This window comes from Buceros rhinoceros, unplaced genomic scaffold, assembly GCF_000710305.1.
Source record: "Buceros rhinoceros silvestris isolate BGI_N320 unplaced genomic scaffold, ASM71030v1 scaffold4704, whole genome shotgun sequence".
Classification (NCBI taxonomy): Eukaryota; Metazoa; Chordata; class Aves; order Bucerotiformes; family Bucerotidae; genus Buceros; species Buceros rhinoceros.
In genome coordinates this window covers 46,047-63,897 of record NW_010408689.1, presented here as the reverse complement: position 1 = coordinate 63,897, position 17,851 = coordinate 46,047, and the positions used below count along the sequence as shown (strand labels likewise).

The following is a 17,851-nucleotide window of genomic DNA, read 5'->3' as shown; positions in this document are numbered from 1 at the left end:
CACCAGCAAACCAACAGAACTTTATCCTGTACTCTTTGTTCATTTGTAAATCAACTGGTCTAGTTATGGGACTACATAAAGAAAATTCTGCTGGTTATTTTCAATTGCTTTTGATTCAAGGCAGAGGATCCTGCACCTGCCAGTGTGGGGTGATCAAAGCAGTGCTTATTTTTTGGTGAAAAGGTCAAAAGTGTGGTGTAAAGCCTAAAAACGAGCTTCAGTGTTATATTCTGGCTCTGCAAAATTATCCTTTCCCTTCATCCAAATGTCCTGGTGCACTGACACCTCTAAGCAGATCCTTAAACCCAAGAGCAGATGTTTTAATGCTCTTACCTTTGCTTTGTCAACGTGATACGTCAGCAGCAAGTTGCAGCCTGGCATTTACATTGCAAGCGCCAAGCTGCTTCGGGCTGGTGACTTGCTCTTTGACCTCATTCTTCCTTTGAACCTGCTGCCGTGGTGCGTGCTCGCGAGCTGCGTCCCTCAGCCCTGCGCCTGTTTGTCTTGTAATCCACAGACAAGAAAAAAGCAGGCAAATTCCAGCCTTTCAAAAAGCTCTTCAGCAAGAGGAAGAAAAGAGAACCTGCAACAGAGTGTGAGGAAGCCAAACTGAAGCCCAGCCACTCCTTCGGCAACATCTGCAACGGCACCTTTTCCTCCGATGAAGAGCCAAACGGTGGTCTGAGGTAAGTGCACACGGGTCTGCTGCCTCTGCTGAGTGGTAGCAAGTAGTATGCTGCTTTTTACAAAGTGTGTGCATTTCTGTTCCTCCTCTAAACATGACACCCGCTGCTGTAGACCCCAAGGTCTCACTTCTTGCATACATTACTTACTGGGTACATGTGCTGGTCTGCAAAAAAGAAATCCCGGGATGAAGCAGAAATTAATTTGAATCCAGCTCTGTGATTTAGCAGAACTCCATGACAAACACCTGAGCAGAGGTATTAATGGCATCTGTGTTTTGAAAACTGGAAGAGGGGAAACTTGAACTGCTGCTACAGATACTTTATCGCGTACTTTTCTGTGCAAGGCAGTATCTCTGGGTCAGGACAGACGAATCCTCTTTTGGTCTATCCCACACAGTTTTTGCATTGTAACTGGGGTCAACAAATGGGCTGCTTTTATTCTGATCCATTTTGAGTGTAAAGTAGAATAAGGAAGACAGAGGAGAGAGGCACCTGGAAATCAGATCATATTCCAGTGACGAGAGAAGGACAGCATGAGAATTTTCTGTAGAAGTGGTGGGAGGAAGAAACTGTACAGAGTTAACTAGTCAGCAATCTCTGATGAGTAACAGAACAGGAAAAAAAACCTCAAGCAAAAAATCAAAGCAAACAATAAAACTCCACCCCAACAACAGCTGAAAACGAAGACCAGATGCACAAACTAACTGGGTCAGTAATACTGAGTTCATTTTTTGAACTGAATGTCTCAGAGATGTTAGTTGACTGCTGGTCAAAGATTACTTCTTTGGACAAAAGAGAACTCTTTGCATTGGGTAACGTGAGTGTTTGAAAGTAACAAAAAATCTTAAAGGGTAAAAAAACCCCACTGAATTCATCAGTTCAAGAAATGAGTATCAATCAGAAGTAACCCCTTGCACAGTATTTTCAATGGTGCAAAATCATAGCTGTGAAAATGTAATATTTAAATTTTTTTTTCAAGCTTCTGGGGGTTTTTTTTGTTGCATTCTGTGAAATTCTGTAAGTTCTAGGTTTTCCCTTTGGTTTCTGTAGTGCAATCTTGTACACCTCTTTTGCCTGTCCCGACTTTTGAGCATAGCCACACTGTGAGTTGTGACTGATCGCTGTTGTGTTGCATTACCTGTGTGTGTGGTGCTGAGCAACTGCAGGAAGTTACAGTATCTTTTTCCACAAGAGCAAAACAAAGGGGATCATCTCACTGCCAGGCATTTCCCATTCAGCATAACTGAAAATACAGTGCTGCACTCTGGAACAGCGATGTGGGAACTTGTCCTGTTCCTCAGCAGTGAAGTGAAGGTGTGGCAGACCCTTGTCAGACCATTAAATGCTTGCATTTTTAAATGTATTAGTTCTTCTAATTAATAAAGGCATTAAATGGAAGCCTCTGGTGGAATAAATCAGACTGCACAATTTAAATCACAGAGGGTTAGCAGGTGTGAAGGGTCCCATGTCTCTTCTCAAGTGGAATGTTTCTTTCTGTGCCTGTGGTTCATGGGGTGTTCTTCTGTTTTAGCCTGCTAGAAATACTTGGTCAAAACTCTGTTTTCCCTGTCAGGCTTCATGGTGCAAATGAGGGCGGGATTTGATAATAGTTTTCAGTTTGCAGGTAGTGTTTGCCGCATCACTCATCTTACAGCAAGCAGTGCATTAGATTGCTTTGGGGAGCTTAGTTCAGCCATCCCTTTCTGTCATCTGCAGCATAGCTTCCATCCATTATATTTTTTTGCCTTTTAGTATAATTTCAAATATTTATTAATTGAATGCAGCAATAGGCTATCTATCTAAGTAAAATAGCGTACTTAGTTGTTTAGCAGTTGTTTTACAAGATGTCTAACAGTAAAGAGATTGCCATACCTTCCAGGTTTCATATAGAAATGGACCAGAGAAAACATAAGTAACTTGTGTATTTATATGACCAAAATCCTGGGTAGTTCTATATAACTATTTTCTTCACACCCTTTAAGAATGTACAGTGACCGAATATTTATAAAGGCTTAATAGAAGTTCCATTTTCGAAACAAAAGTTGCTCCTACTCTCTTAATTAGAGCTATATTTCTTCATCAACCTGTAAATTACATTAATTTGTTACCTGCAGAGGTTTCATGTGGACTTCTTGTTTTGGTGAGAGGAGGTTGTTATTTTGAAAAGATATTAAGGGAGAAAACTGATGCAGGAAGGTAGAGACAAGCAAATAAATGTACATAGGCTAAATAAGCAATTGTATTGCTTCCAAGACCTAAGCTAGTATTTCACTACGTGCTGTATTAGCTTACAGGCCTGCTCAGAGCTAATGCCTGAATCTCTAATGGAGACTGGGCTGACCGGGTGATGCAGACATACCAGGAGCAATTTAGATAATCTGCATGTGGTGTGGATGGACTAGCTAAGTTGGAAGCAGTCTGTGAGATCTGCCTGTCCATACTTTCTTACAGATACTTCCTGAACTCATCAAATGCAAATAACTTGCGTGGTATCCTTGTGTACGCACACTTCAACCTATTTATTCGTCCCTGTTGTTTTGCAGTTCCCAGGTGGGAGGTTTCCTACTGCAATTTGTCTTGCCCTGCCTTGTGAAAGACTGGGATTCTTTTTCACACTTTTATGTTGCCCTTCTTGAGTTTACAGAGTTAAAACTGTACTCGTTAACTTTCTGTCCATACTAACTGTATGAGCTAGGAGATAGAAGTGCTTTATTACGAGACGAGTTAAATTGTGTTTGTAGAGCTACACTGAAGTCTCCAGAAGCTTACGTTCTGAGGCTGTGATCTGGCACTTTATAAAATTTTATATTTGCCTTACTAGTCCCAGTAGACACTAAGGAAGCATTGTGAGAATGCGTACCTGGAAAGGTACCTCTGCCGTGCCCTTCGAAAAGTTTGTCATTCTGGGCTGATGTGCAGAGATAGGAGGGAATTAAATTTTTCTTATAGAGGGAACAGTAGAGTGCCTTTACTAGGGCTGAATGAGAAATTTCAAAGACCTGGAATTAGACCTGTCAGGTCTTTAAGACTGAAGTGTGACAACAGTGATCTTTCAGGGAAAAGTCTCTCAGCAAACTTCACTCTCTCGAATGTGCCTGTCAGTTAAATGGGACCCCTTTATTTGTAAAATCACCATCAAGTTCTGAGTAATCCCTGTAAAACCGTTTTCAGGTCACCTACATAAAGTCATCCTAATTACGAGGCAATCATCTAAAGATCTTAGTTCTCTCTATGTGCTGAGGAAGACTGCCTGTGAAGAAGAAAAGGGAGAGATTTCTGTCTCGTAAACAACTCTGCCCAGTATTTGCTGAACCCTCATGAGCAAGTTGCTGTTGGGACTGGACCATGAATCACCCAGTTCTTTGCCTAGTAGAGCTGTGCTAAACTGTACAGCAGTTACTACTTAGCTAACGAATTCAGCTTCTTTTCTGCTGGTGGGAACCACATGCATAAGCAGAGTAACATTTCCAAACGTGTTAGTTCTTTGCTTGCAAAATGAGGCATTTTCAAAGTTCATATTTGCTGTTCAAGCTGCACCCTTGTTGCCTTTGATCGGATAATTCAGACAGGTCGTATAATTGCACTGTGTCTCACTTCATGACGGTAGAAGGCAAAAGCATTCCCTTGCAAATATGAAGTTTGGTTTCTGACAAGTTTACAGCACAGCTTTAAAATTATCTTTCCTTGACAACTGTCCTGACATCTTACCATGAACCTTCAATTCTAGAAATGTAAGCTGGGCATATTGCAGAGCTGGAGAAAAATCTTTCAGTACTTCTTGTAATACTCGTCCCGTGCCTGCACTCAAAGACAGGCTTCACGTGAGTTTAAGGCAAGTATTTTGCACAGTTCTCATCACTAGGCTGTATAGATAAGCAAAAAAAAAGCCATAAAGTGTTTATGGACCAAAGCTGGGGCAAAGAGCACGATGTGTTCCCAAGCTGCATCACGAGATTTATTGCTTGTGATGGGAAGTTCCCAAGTGGGGAGACCTCTAGGTGGGAAACCAGGATGCAGTGACAAAGTCAGGTCAGGCATTTGTATGGAGCTGCAAGCTGTGTGAGAGGCTGTCTCCTGGTAAGAACTGACATCTGAACTTCTCCAGGCAGTCTGTCTGCCAGTGCCAAGAATGAGTCTTTCTGTTTAAAAAGAGCAGAAGGAGGACTAGAAACAGGGGGGAGGGGGGGAGGGAAATGCATTTCATTGTCATCTTAAGAGGCCTTCATTTAGTAATTTGCTAAAGTTAATTTTTGTCAGAGTCTGGGCAGGTTGGGCTGGTTCAATGGTTGTTTACACCCAAGTCCAAATGCTATCGACAGTCTGAAGGTGGAAAGGGGACAGTGGTTTCATACCAGTCGTCAGCTTTTATAGTGCAAATGTGGCTCCTCTCCGCTTAAGAAAGGTCAATGGCAGTGGCGGAAAGAATGTCAAGTGATGAATGGTCGGGGCTTCTATGGGATGGGACACCTGCACAGCGTATTTTTTGGTAGATAACTTGGCTGCTAGTGGCCTTCCTCAAAGTGTTTTTAGAGGGGAAATAATGTGATCAAGATTCGGTCAGTCAGCTGAGTTGTGTTAAATCCAGACAGCGGCTGTTGTTTATCTTAAGAGGTATTTGACCTGTAAAATATCAATTTTAATTTTACATTAATTTTTATTTCTGTGCCTGAATGGCCACAAAGGGCACAAGCACACATTTTGAGGCAGAGAAAGGATAGGAAGCACAGCTATCAACATGGCTAAATCACGATCTCTTTAATGGATTAAAATTAGAGAAAGAAGCCTGCAGAAAGTGGAAACAAAACAAATGATGAATTGCAGAGGGATGTAAAAGATTAGGGGAGTAATTTTATGAATTCTTTACTGATAGGTGGGGGACTAAGCAAAGAGCTGGTCCTCTCTTAGCAAGGAGGGAATGATGGGAACAATTAATGCCAAGAAAGCCATATTGTTTCAGTTCCTTTTTAACTTTCATCTTCATACAAAAAAGGGGGGGAAAATAGAGGGGGGGAAAAAGCAGCACTAGATGTACTTTTGACATTACATCTGCTTTTAGCCTGTGTGAACTGACTTACTGTGTTTATAAACTGCAGTTTGTATTGGGTTTGTGCATACATGGACAGCAGGAACACCACAGCTTTGAGAGAATACATACGCCAGATAAAATGCAGGTGCTTCTGGAGGGTGCAGACTGGGACCTGTATTCCTGTGGTTGTTTTAACAGAAGTTAGAGATAGGGGAGGCTTGTTCAGTGCTCAGCCACTCTTTCTGTGATTGTTCCGAGCTGAGCATTCACCTCAGAAAACATAATTTTTCATTTGATTTTTTTAAACAGCATGCTCATCTTGGGAATTTCTGCAGGTATTTGTGGTTTTCTACTCCTGCAATAACAGCATATTATATAAGTCAGCCCTAGGAGGTGATACATTTTATTCACTATTACTCATCTCTTGTATCTCCATTTTAGTTTCTGAATATTTAATTTTCATTTTGCATTTCATGTGGATGAGAACAACTCATCTGCGTCAAAAGTGGCCTTGGTTACTAACTGTTGATTGGTGGCATTTGCTCTCATTGTCATAGAGACTGGCCTGAAAAATAAACTAGTTTTCTCATCTCTCATTATTGCTCAGGTAATTACCTAATGTGTACCTTGAAAAAGTATGTGGTGATTGATTAAGTAGGACAAAAAAAAAAAAACAAAAAAACAAACCCCAAAAAACCAAACCAAAAAACCAACCAGTTGTGAGAAACTACCCAGTCTCTTTCTTTGGGGACTTCACATTGCCTCTTGAGCAATCCCAGCCCCTGCTCTGACGGTAGGCTCACCTTGGAGGTCAGATTTCCGCATCATTTCAATGGATAACGTGCTCCATGTAATGAGTGTCTCCCGTGTGACTTTGGGGGGATAGTGAAAAGAGTAGGATGGATGTTATGTTGTCTTTTCTTAACATTGTCCTGTACTACCGGTAAACATCAGATTGGTGCAGATGACAATCAGGACACAAAGATTCACTAAAGGTTTGATCCCAAGGTACAGTCTGTTTTCAGGATCTCATTTAGATGGAGTCTTATAAAGCAGACATATCAAAGTAGTTGTTGGCATACAGTCTGTCCCAAAATTTCCAAAAGCATCTCCTGATATTTTCAAGTCTTCGTAAAATAAAGTCTCCCTTTTACCTCCATCTCAAACTTGGAAACCTGATGTATAAACTTTTAATGTCTGTGTATTGTTTTTTTTATGCATGACTATAAGAGCATTTGATCTCATGAAAATGATTCATCAACAGTTTAGCTGTTCAGCTTCTAAATTTGAGAGTGGGGAGGAGGGAAACCCAACAACCTGTAAGTGATAACTTGCAACAATCTGTTTTGTTAATATAGGAAGATTAAGGAGACTATCTGATGTATTTGTTTATTAGCTGATAGGGATTTATGAACGTATAAGTACAATATGATTTGAAGGTCTGAAAACAGTCTGACATAGAGAATCGTAAGCTTTTTTGGTTTGGGTCCAGAGGAATGTCCTGATTCCTTCTTGGACAATTTCAGCCACTAATGGGATGGAGCACTGGGCAGTTCTGTATGAAGCAATCTAGACCAAAAGTGAAAAAGTGATCGATCTGTCTACCTGCTTGCAGCTTCAAAGAGCTCACAAGACATCTTCTCTCTATCACATCCAATTTTCATACACTGGGCAATTTTTATTTTATTTTGCTTAGCCTGATTTCTGCGCTTAGCTTTTGTCAGTGTCCTAATTTCTTTCATAAGTGCCTCATTTTGCGTGCCTTCCTGACTCCAGCGGGAGTGCTTTGGGGCAGTGGCGCTTGGTGTCCACCTTCTCCTGGAGACTTTATCTTAGCAGCACTTTCAGTATGTGTCTCTTCAAGTCCAAGCAGAGCAAAGCAATATATGGACATTGTAAAGCTTTTAGAAAGAAAGCGTGCTTGGATTTTCCTCACTTGTGTCAGCTCACATGGATCCATGTAGAACAGATTTCTCATTTCTGGGTTGCAAAGTGCATTGTGAGAATAAGTGGGTGTTCCAGGTCAGAAAAGGCTGTGACAAAGAGCAGCTTTACTCTCTCCAGTTGTTCATCTGCATGGATCTTTTTATAGGATTCATTACAGGTTTTGAGGAAATTAGAGTTGTTTTACCTTTTCTGAAAACCTGAGCTGAGCAGCACAGGAACAGGAGCCACAACCACCTTAGGAGTGGCCGTTACTGATGTGTACTGAGTGGCATGTAGTCCAGGCGCAGGAGCGGGGAAAGCCTTGTAGAGATGGTCCCAGGTGTCTTGACAGAACATAAGGCGTATGACTAATACCATGCTCAGCGGTTTTGTTGATCTTACCCTGGTGGTGGGTTGACCCTGACTGGATGTCAGGTGCCCACCGAAGCCACTCCATCATTCTCCTCCTCAACTGGACAGGGCAGAGAAAAGTACAATGAAAGGCTCATGGATCGAGTGAAGGACAGGGAGAGATCACCCACCAATTACTTTCAAGGCCAAAACAGATGTGACTTGGAGAAATCAGTTTAATTTATTATCAATCAGATCAGAGTAGGATAATGAGAAAACTAAATCTTAAAAACACCTTCCCCCACACCCTTTCCTTCCTCCCGGGCTCAGCTTCATTCGCAATTTCTCTTCCTCCTCCCCCTCAGTGGCACAGGGGTGCAGGGAATGTGGGGGTTGCAGTCAGTTTGTCACACTGCTGCTCCTTCCTCCTCAGGAGAAGGACTCCTCATGCTTTTCCCCTGCTCCAGTGTGGTGTCCTTTCCATGGGAGACAGTCCTTCACAGACTTCTCCAACATGGGGTCTTCTCATGGGCTGCAGTTCTTCACAAGCTACTCCAGCGTGTGTCCCTTCCACAGGGTTCAGAAGCCACCCCTATAGCCTCACTGATACCAAAATCCTGCCATGCAAACCCAGTAGAACACCTCAGCTCTTGCCTTCCTCCCTCCTGTTACCAACTTGCTTAAGTCTTCGTGCTCCGGAAGCCTTCTTCTCAGGTATGTGAGCTAAGAATTTTCAGTATGTGCTTGCAATTTTATCACTTAAATGAAATTTGCACTAAATGCCATGAGCTTGCAATTTTTTTTTTTCAGCTGTTACTTGTGTGCAAAGGTGCCTCATTGTGTGCCATAGTTCGTATATGATCCTGAGAACTCTTCAGAGGACTTTGACTCTGCAACAGTCCTCAACATTTTATTCCAGGTCCCAATCTGTGTCTTCTTTTTAATTTGTCTTTTATCCTCAGCTCTGATCATGACTAGCTTCACTTTCACCTCAGTAATCCCAGAACCTTTTTTACTCTGATCTTCAATTCTTCCATCACATATGCTGTCTTGCTTTAGTCTCCCTGAACGGCTGGGCTGCCTCACTGTCCACTAGTCCAGTCCCTTTCAGATGCTGTCATTGCATTCCCCCTCCTAATCATCGTAGGCTTTATTTCCTTCCAGGTTCTTAATTGCAACTGTCTTTTCAGCAGCTGGTGAGGTCTAGGGCTCTACTCCTAAACCAAGCAGAGATGTCACCTGTGTATAATGTACCCTCTTATTTCCTCTTCCTTCCTTATGAGCTAAATGCAATCACTATATAGCACTGTATATTCCTGTCCAGGCTAATTTAGACTTTTCACTTCCTTTTCTGTACATGTTACCATATTTTAGAGCAAATTTTGTGTAAGCAAAAGCTGCTAGAATAGTGTCACATGCAATGGATTTCCACTTCAGGTGTGAAAGTTGGACCATTTAGACTCTGTTCCTTTCACTAGTCTGCATATATCAATGCTAACTGGTGAATTGTCCACAATCCTCAAGCTGCATTAGGGATTCACTTGCAGAATTACTGGAAACCAGAGTGAAGCCTTTCTTTGCATACTGAGACTTCCTGAAATTAGATGATTTGGTGAATAATTACATAAAAATCATGTGTCAAGAACTGTCTCATTACCTTCTTGAAAGACAACAGCAAGGGCAGGGCTGCACTCTCAGGGAAGTTGAGCCTCCCTGGTGCCCTGGAGGATCCCACAGCAGGGTAAGGGCTTTGTTTCTAGGGCCCAGCCCACAGCATCTAAGCAAGGCAAGCAGGGCAGACGCTGGGATGGTGGCCAGGTCCAACCAGGAGAACAGATATGGCAGTATCTGGATGATAAGAGAGGTTCAAGACTGAGTCGGGAAGTCTGTAAGTCATGATCAGATCCATTGCAGATTTCACTGCAGACCCACAGTTGAGAAGTCAGGGCCAAGGGCAAGCCAGGAAACTGTTAAGCAAATTAAGGTCTGGATCAAGGTGCTTCATGGCCAGGCGAAGTTGTGGCTGTGCTGGAGACCAGCACTCCCCCAGCCTAGCTCGGACAGGGACCAAAGCCTCAACTGTATCTCCTGGATCCATGTGTGTGGATGGAAGTCCCAGATGAGGCTGGTCAGGGCCATTAAAGCTTACTAATGTACTCAGGGCCTCAGTACTTCCTATGATTACTAATTATGCCCTTAATTATCCTGATTTCAGTTAGATTGTTAGCTTGTATTAAAGATGCATCAGTGACTTAAAGTTAGGCTTGATCTCTGCTGTAAAAAACAAAACCAAATTTATGGTAAGTTTAGAGGTTACAGATCCCCTTGATGACACCAAAGTGTATAAGATGATGTTGCATGATGTCTTGGAATAGAACAGGGCTGCAAAACAGGTCTTTGGCATCAGCAGGACTCTGGTGGGTCATAACAACAGAGCTGTGCAGTCCCCCCGGAGTTAGTGGCTCAGCAGTTCCTCAGTGTGATACGGATACATCTTTAGATTGAGCACAGAAATTATCCCCAACTTTACTTTATGAAAAAGTCCTTGGACTACCCTGCTAAAAAAATCTCCTTTTTGCCTGTTCCACTTGTAAGGACCATGTGCTGTCTGAGCACAACTCTAACTCAGAGCTATGTTGCAGCGTGGACAATATTCCCCATCCAGGCATGAGTTAGAACTAAGACTTACGTTCCAGCATAGCAGATGAAAGAGGACACTAAAATACAGCTCGGAATTACAATCCATTTTGCTCTATTGCAGTATTAATGCATCTCTGGAATGACTAATGCAATTTATGTTTTTCATCTGCAGCTGCCCTGGGGACATTCATGAGAGATGCAAAGAGCTGTAAACAGATTTCCTTTTTAAATCAAAACATTAAGTAAAGGCAACCTATCATTGCACTTGTCATCTCCCTGGGGCACTTTTCTGGGAGGTGACTCTCAGATGTCTTTGAAGGGATTATACTAAGGGTCAATACCTGGCTAAAACAAATTTATTCTTGCTTTGCATACTTTGTGAATATTTTAGTGTTAGAAACGGCTTTATGTTAAAAAGCTGACTCTGATCTCTAATGATTACAGATTCGGTTTCTAATGGAAATCTCAAAGAGTGAAAGTCATGAGACTGGGGGTTTTTTTGAGTCAGTCTCTATAGACATGAAAGAACAGAACGACTCATTCTTTCCCTTTATTTTCCAGTTGCTATTTCTAACTCTTTAATATTGGAGTGGGAGGAACATTTATGACACACTGGAGAGCCGATTGGTGGTGTGAGCGTTCTGTGCTACAGCAATGCACCGATACGGGATTATGCACAGCTGAGACCTCAGTGTTCCCTGATGGCAAAACTTCCCCTTCCCTTAAGGACCCCACATTTGTTTCTGAGAGGAGAAATAGCTTGAGAGCCACCAGTACTGAGGTAAACTTAGCCTTGTGTTCTGTGCAGTGTTACCCCTGCACATACTCTGATGCACTTAAGGGTGCAGTCCCACGGCTGTGTGTGTTGATTGAGGTCTAGAGTGCAGTTGTCCAAGTCTTTCCAGCAGCTCTCTGGATATGCAGATATATGGAAGCTTGTGTCAGTGTTTGGTCTGCCAAACCAGGAAGTTGTGTGAGTTTTTGAGTTGTTTGAGTTTTGTTGGTTTGGGGTTTTGGGGGGTATTTTTTGTTGTGGGTTTCTTTTTTTTTTTTTTTTTGTTGCTGTTTTGTTATTCAGTCAGAACAGCTCCGCGTAATGTTTTCTGTGAACCATAAACACTAAGCGGGCACAACAGAGGTGATGGGAACATGCGCGGAGGAGGATAAGGGGAAAAGGTTGATAAGGGTCATACCTCACCCAGTTCTGACTTGGATTATCTAGAGCTGATGGAAAATTGCACTCTAAACAGATAACAATGCATAGAAGTAGATGGCTGATGGGGTCCAAAGAACAGTCTATCTCAGGTTGCTGGTTGTCATGGGAAAGGAGTAAGACTCTCCTTGCAGGCTTAGGACAGTCCCATTGTGCTGTGAGGGCTTTGTCTCACATTTCCTGGTTTCTTAGCACACATAGACACCTCAGCAAGAGCGAGTGATGAAAAGAGGGGTTACTGCATAGAAGTTTTTACAAGCCAAATTCATACATGTGTATGTTAGAGCTATGATACTTCCAATATCTGTGTAACCTGTTTTACCTGTGGTTTTCTGGGATTCTTCCAGAAGTCTGAAATACAATGGAAGGTGTTCTACCTTTCCTGGGGAATTAATTTATCAGTACTGATTTAAGCAAAGAGTCTGAGAAACATATTTATTTTATGCAGAAAAAAACCTAGTTAGTGGCAAGATGTATTTCAGGTAACTCTTTTTACAGCTAATACAGTTAAACCTGGGCTAGAAGTCCATGTCATGTCCATGGTCAAGATGCGGTGTGGTCCTTGTGCTCCACATCTTGCTCTATTTCCCATCTGTTTGACACTACTGGCTTCATTATTTGTAAAATCCCTGTGAGATAATTGGCTCTGCTGTACTTTTATGCTCTTGGGGTACCTTCAAGATAAAGACTCTTGGAATGCATGTGCATTCCAGACGCTTGGTGCACTCTTTTTATGCCAAAGCCCATGAGTATCACGGAACCCCTATACCTACATTCTCAAAAATGTAGTAGTTCTTAAGAATTTCATCCTAATAAAAGAAGGTGAAATGTATATTTCCAGTTTTGCTGCGAAACTGAGTATTCCAATCTATCTTCATTAATCTGGAGACACGGGTGTGGCAAAGAAAACTCTGAGAATGAATGGAATTTAACTTTGCTTTGAGTATGAGAAAATTTGTTTCGAAAATACATGTATTGGAACTGAGACTGGAACATGATACTTGGGTTGCAACACATCTTCAGAGAGAACATCTTCAAGGGTTTGCTAAAAGTGCTTTGTATTTTGGTATAGCATATCCATAATTCATTTGATTTTGTCAGGCTTCTGGAGGTGAGGCGGATGATGATTCAATTATTTTCAGCACAAACAGCCTCTGAAGTGTCATTGTCAGTATTATCAGCAGAAGCACTCATAAACTGATGCCACTGTTTTCCCAAAGCACTTGGAAGTGATACAGCAGTTTGAGACTGTAATACATTCCACCACGGCTGTGACTGTAGCCCAGGTCGCTGACATACCACGAATCTATCGGAAGCTATTCCTGATGTCGACATACCTTTTAATTGAGGATGGGCTTTCTGAAGCGCAGTCTGTAGATGTGGATTGTGAGGATATTATTGTATAAAGGCTTCTGAGAAAAACTTCAGAGAAGGGAAGGGTGGTAGCACTGAAGGAAGCTCGGTTATTCATACTGTATTATGACTTAAAAGAAATTCAGTCTTTCCAAAAGTAGAACATGTGGAGAGCGAAAAAAGAGGTGCAAAAAGAACCTTTATGATACAGTCAGTCATACTCACAGCTGGGAGGATTTGAAAGGATTGTAAGCTCCCAGTGAGTAAAATAAGAGACCTTTCAGAAAGTTCAAGCAGCCTTAAATGCTATTGAAACTCACCTTTAAGGGAAACTGTGTTACTACAATATGTTTTTTCCAGTGTGCTTTAGCCTACATAGACATTTAGGCAAAATTCTTGAAATATTTTAACCAGTTATTGGACAGGTGGCTAGCACAATTGTTCAGTCAGTTCTGGAATATCTAGTCTATCTGCAAAGCATTTTGAGGGGATACAACAGAGAGGAGTCTTGGGTTAATTCACTGCGGGGTTTCTAGTGAATGTTTCCTGTATTCTCGCAATTTGGAATATATTTGTTTTGGTAGCAAGTTAATGAGAAAACAAAGACAGACAAAAGCTTTCAAATATGTTTGCCCTCCTGGACAGCCAAGGAAGGTAGATACATTCCAATGCCACGCAATTTACCACAGCTCTCTGGCTGAGTCGTGATGATTCAGTATAGAAACCTTTATAGAAGAAGGTTTAAAAATATGCTTTTATGGCATTTCTGATAAAAGGTTTCTAAAATAACATATATTATATTTAGCAGCCAAAGGCAATCAAGTTGTGGTTTTTATTTAAAAAAAAAAAACTAAAATAGAATGTAGCATCAGTTAAATGTTCCTCCTCTTCGATGGCTAAAAATGCTGTGAAATACTGAACAGCTCTTTGCTTGATTGTGTGCTGGTCTGTTTCAAATGAAGCATGTTGTTCAAATATTAATTCTGGAGGAAAAAAATAGTTTTTCAGTTAGTCTGCGATTGAATGGAGGATGAAATGAAATGGAGACCTGCGTGTGTTCTCCCCCAAGCTTAAACTGATGATTTTGTGAGTGCAGATGCATTTTATATAGAGAGAGGGAGAGGCTGTGGTGGGCCTTTTTCCCTATTATTTTCAGGTTACCTGTAAGAAATTTTGTTATAAAAGTCAAGAATAGCCTATCATTTAATCAGTTATGAAAGGTTAATGTAACCCTATATAACATTCTTCCTTTGTAAGAAAAGATTATTGCTTTTACTTAAAAATATCATGTTCTTACTCCAGGAAAAAATGAGATGCAAATCCAATAAATACCTTCCTAGTATTTTTTTTTTTTGCAAAGTATGAACAGAAATATCCTGAACACTTTATAAACAATTATTCATACAAATAATATATGGATTTTCTTAAATATGTGAAGCTTTAATTTTTCTTGTTGTTTTACTTACCTATCTTGCTGGAAGTATCATCTTCCTTGGTTTTGCTGAAGTGTTTGTTTATAATGTTGTTATCACATGTTGAAGGTTGTGTTGGTCAGATTGGTATAAAAAGTATGTATTTTTTTCCCTCCAGATTGTTTGCTGAAGCTATAAATGGGTTCCATAGAGTTGACAATATGTTATTAAAAGGAAAGATTTAAGATCTCTCAGTTGTTCAGTTTTCCTCTGCTGTGGCTTTCAATATGTTTGTATTTTACTGGCTTTCCACTCACCATGAAATATTCGAGAGACAAAACCTGACTTTCAAACTCAAGCATTTTTCCCCCAGAATATCCTCTGAAGCCCTGAAATAGAAACCCACAAACTTTTTTTTTAATTCTGTTTTCTTAATGAGCCTTTAATTTTTCCAGTAAATTAAACCACTCTTTGTTTAATACCTTTGCCCGTAGATTTAGAGCACAGCCATATAACTAGGTTATCCATGATGCAGTCTCCTCCTTGGCATCAGTATCTAGTTTAACAGTAACACATGGGCATCTCTTGCTCTTTGTCACCAATCAAACCCACACAGGTTTGTGTAATAAACTTCTTAACAGTTTAGAGGGTTGATGATAACATTTTATTGGTCAGGCTGATCATAGTCGTGGTGATAGGACCAGCTAGGTAATCAGCTAAAGGAGGTAGTAGCTCCTCAGAAGTAGGTTTCTAGAGTGTATCACCTCTTCTGGTGTTATAGAGCTGCCTTGGCTTGAGACCGGCTGTCTGACCGAGAATGACAGCAGGTCCCAAGCACTGGGACTAAGCATGAATGCAGGCTGTCTTAAATGTGCAGTCTGGTAATGTAGGCAGCAGCAGCAGCTACTCTGTATCCTAAAAGTAACATCTGAGACTTCCTAGGAAAATTGATTCAATTTCTGAACATGTCTCTTAAAAACATGCCACTCTATGTCCTTCCAAGGAGAAAAACTGTGTGAAGGAGTCATGTACCTCCGTTCAACTTCTGATAACAGAACATGCTTGGATACCTCTCTTCTGAGAATGTTCAAAGCTTTTGTGTGGAAGGCAAGAGGGAGGGAAGAATCTATACAGCATGGAAGCTATGACATGAAGGGTCACCCTCATAAATCAACTGCGGTGCTTATTTACTTTTTAACTGCTTTTTTCCAGGCTCTCCCATTATTCTATGGGCAGTCGAGCTTTTTCCCATGACAGTATTTTTATACCTGATGGGAGAACAGAGAGTGAACAGGCCATCCAAGCAATGTCACAGGAGAACGTTCTAGGAAAAGTCAAAACTCTTCAGGTAAGAGGTGGAAAAATATTTAAAATGTGGTGGAAAATGGTTTCCAGAATGTGTTTAAACATGGGTAAAGGTGGGTTGCTTTGTTCAGTAGCCTTGGGGCAGCCTTTCAGCCATTTAAGTTGTCTGGCTCATGGTTTTGGCATGTCCTGATCTCTATGCCTGAGACCTACAGATGTGGTACTGAGTGAAAAAATGAGGGGGGTAGTGGCGTCTGGGAATGGCATGCAGAGTCAGTCTTCCTTGCAAAGCTGACTTAATTATCCTTCTATATGTATTACCTTTTTTCCTTCTCCTTTTTCTCCCTGTCTTTTCAATGGTTCTCATGAAAGGTGGATATACTTACCCCTCCAAAGCAAACAGCACATAAGTAACTACTAAACACCACATCTGGGTATTGCTTCTAAAGAGCTTTACACGACCTGCTTTCCTTTCTCGTCCAGAACTCTGTTCCATTAAGTCATCTAATTTTTTGCTTTACTCCTTGTACATCTGTAAGATTCCCAGCTCTATGCCTTTCTAGACCTTGGAAGAGCTGTCCTTCAGAAGCACGTTTCAGTTTATTGCTCACGATGCTGACAGGTCCCTTTAAAATGCTGATCAATTTTTAATGCTGTGCAAGTGCTGTTATCCTGTAGCTGATGAGTAAAACACTATTTATTTCTTTCACCTGCAAAGTCTACCCATGGTTCGTCTCTTTTCTGTTGAGTGAGAGATCAGTGTGTGGTAGACAGATCTGACCTTCAGGATGAAATTTTTCTTCTTTGTGCCTGGTGCTGTCAACACACAGAGCACCAGAACAGCGTTGGCTGTGCTGACTGGATGAACTTTGAAGTAGGAACCGCACCAGGAAAGCTCCAATTCCTCTGTGCTCGTTTTTCAGCTGAAATTTCTCTGGGTTGGGTAGGTTCAATACGTGCTACTTTCAAGGCTAGAAACCATTATGTTTTAAACAACTGATGACTCTGGGCAAATACACGAGATAGTTGGACCTGTCTTGCAGAATGCCTGAGTGTCCTTTGGATACAAAGCCTGCTGACCTCTGCAGGGGGCTCTGCCCTCCCTATCTGTTGGGTTTGTTGTCTTGGCTTCAGTGCACTAGTTTTTCTCTGAGTAACATTTCACTTTGTGGGAGTGGCTTCTCCCATTTTCAAACTCACCTTAAAATTCCCAGTGGGAATTATTGCCTTCACTAAACTCACAGACGTGATAAAGAGTACAGCTAGTGCAGTCGCTAACAACCATCTTCACTAAGCAAATGATAACTCAAGAAAATTACAGCAAAAAAATAGTCACTCTTGAAAGTGACTAAAGAAATAGCCAGTGATACACTCTTGTTTGTGTCAATTTTGCATAATCCTTTTCTTGGTGTTGTTACTTGCGTGTATTTTAAGGGGGGGTGTTGTTTCAGCTGCTTCATGTCAAAGTGTCCTTGTCTTGTTATTTAAAATCGAAGGACAGTAGTTCATTTTTATCATATTAATATAGCTGCAACCCAGCCTATAACAACATCCTTGATTCAGTTTTTCCCACTCTACTGATGCAGTGACATCCAGAGCAACTCATTCAGTTAGAAAATGCATAATAGATTGTAAGTGACACTTTTTAACTCCTTACATGTTTACACAGAAGTTATATATTCATCTAAATGTCCATGGTTATTTTCATAACTGCATGGAAAGTCCCCTTATATCAAGGCCAGAGGCCACCTCTTATGTGCAAAACCTGCTGCTCAGCACATAACTGTCCCCATTTCCCTGGCCACGATTTCTGCAACTATTCCCTGAGTTTTAGGACAAGATCATGACATAATTCCATTGCACATTTTTAGTGTGACCTTAGAGTTAAGTCCCAGGTCTGACCTTGTTTGGAAGTCCTTGTTTGGACACTCATTCCTGC

General features: G+C 41.2%; 1 protein-coding gene across 1 annotated transcript in view; it reads left to right on the top strand.

Annotated features, from left to right (window-relative positions):
- The first annotated feature begins 463 nt into the window (after positions 1 to 463).
- The window catches only part of KIAA1211 (KIAA1211 ortholog), a 40,710-nt gene continuing 23,322 nt past the window's right edge, over positions 464 to 17,851 (top strand). The window contains exons 1-2 of the mRNA XM_010134943.1: positions 464 to 686; positions 15,820 to 15,955. Of these exons, the coding sequence (XP_010133245.1) occupies positions 15,836 to 15,955 (120 nt within the window). The 5' untranslated portion in view covers positions 464 to 686; positions 15,820 to 15,835. The remainder of the gene's footprint in view (positions 687 to 15,819; positions 15,956 to 17,851) is intronic.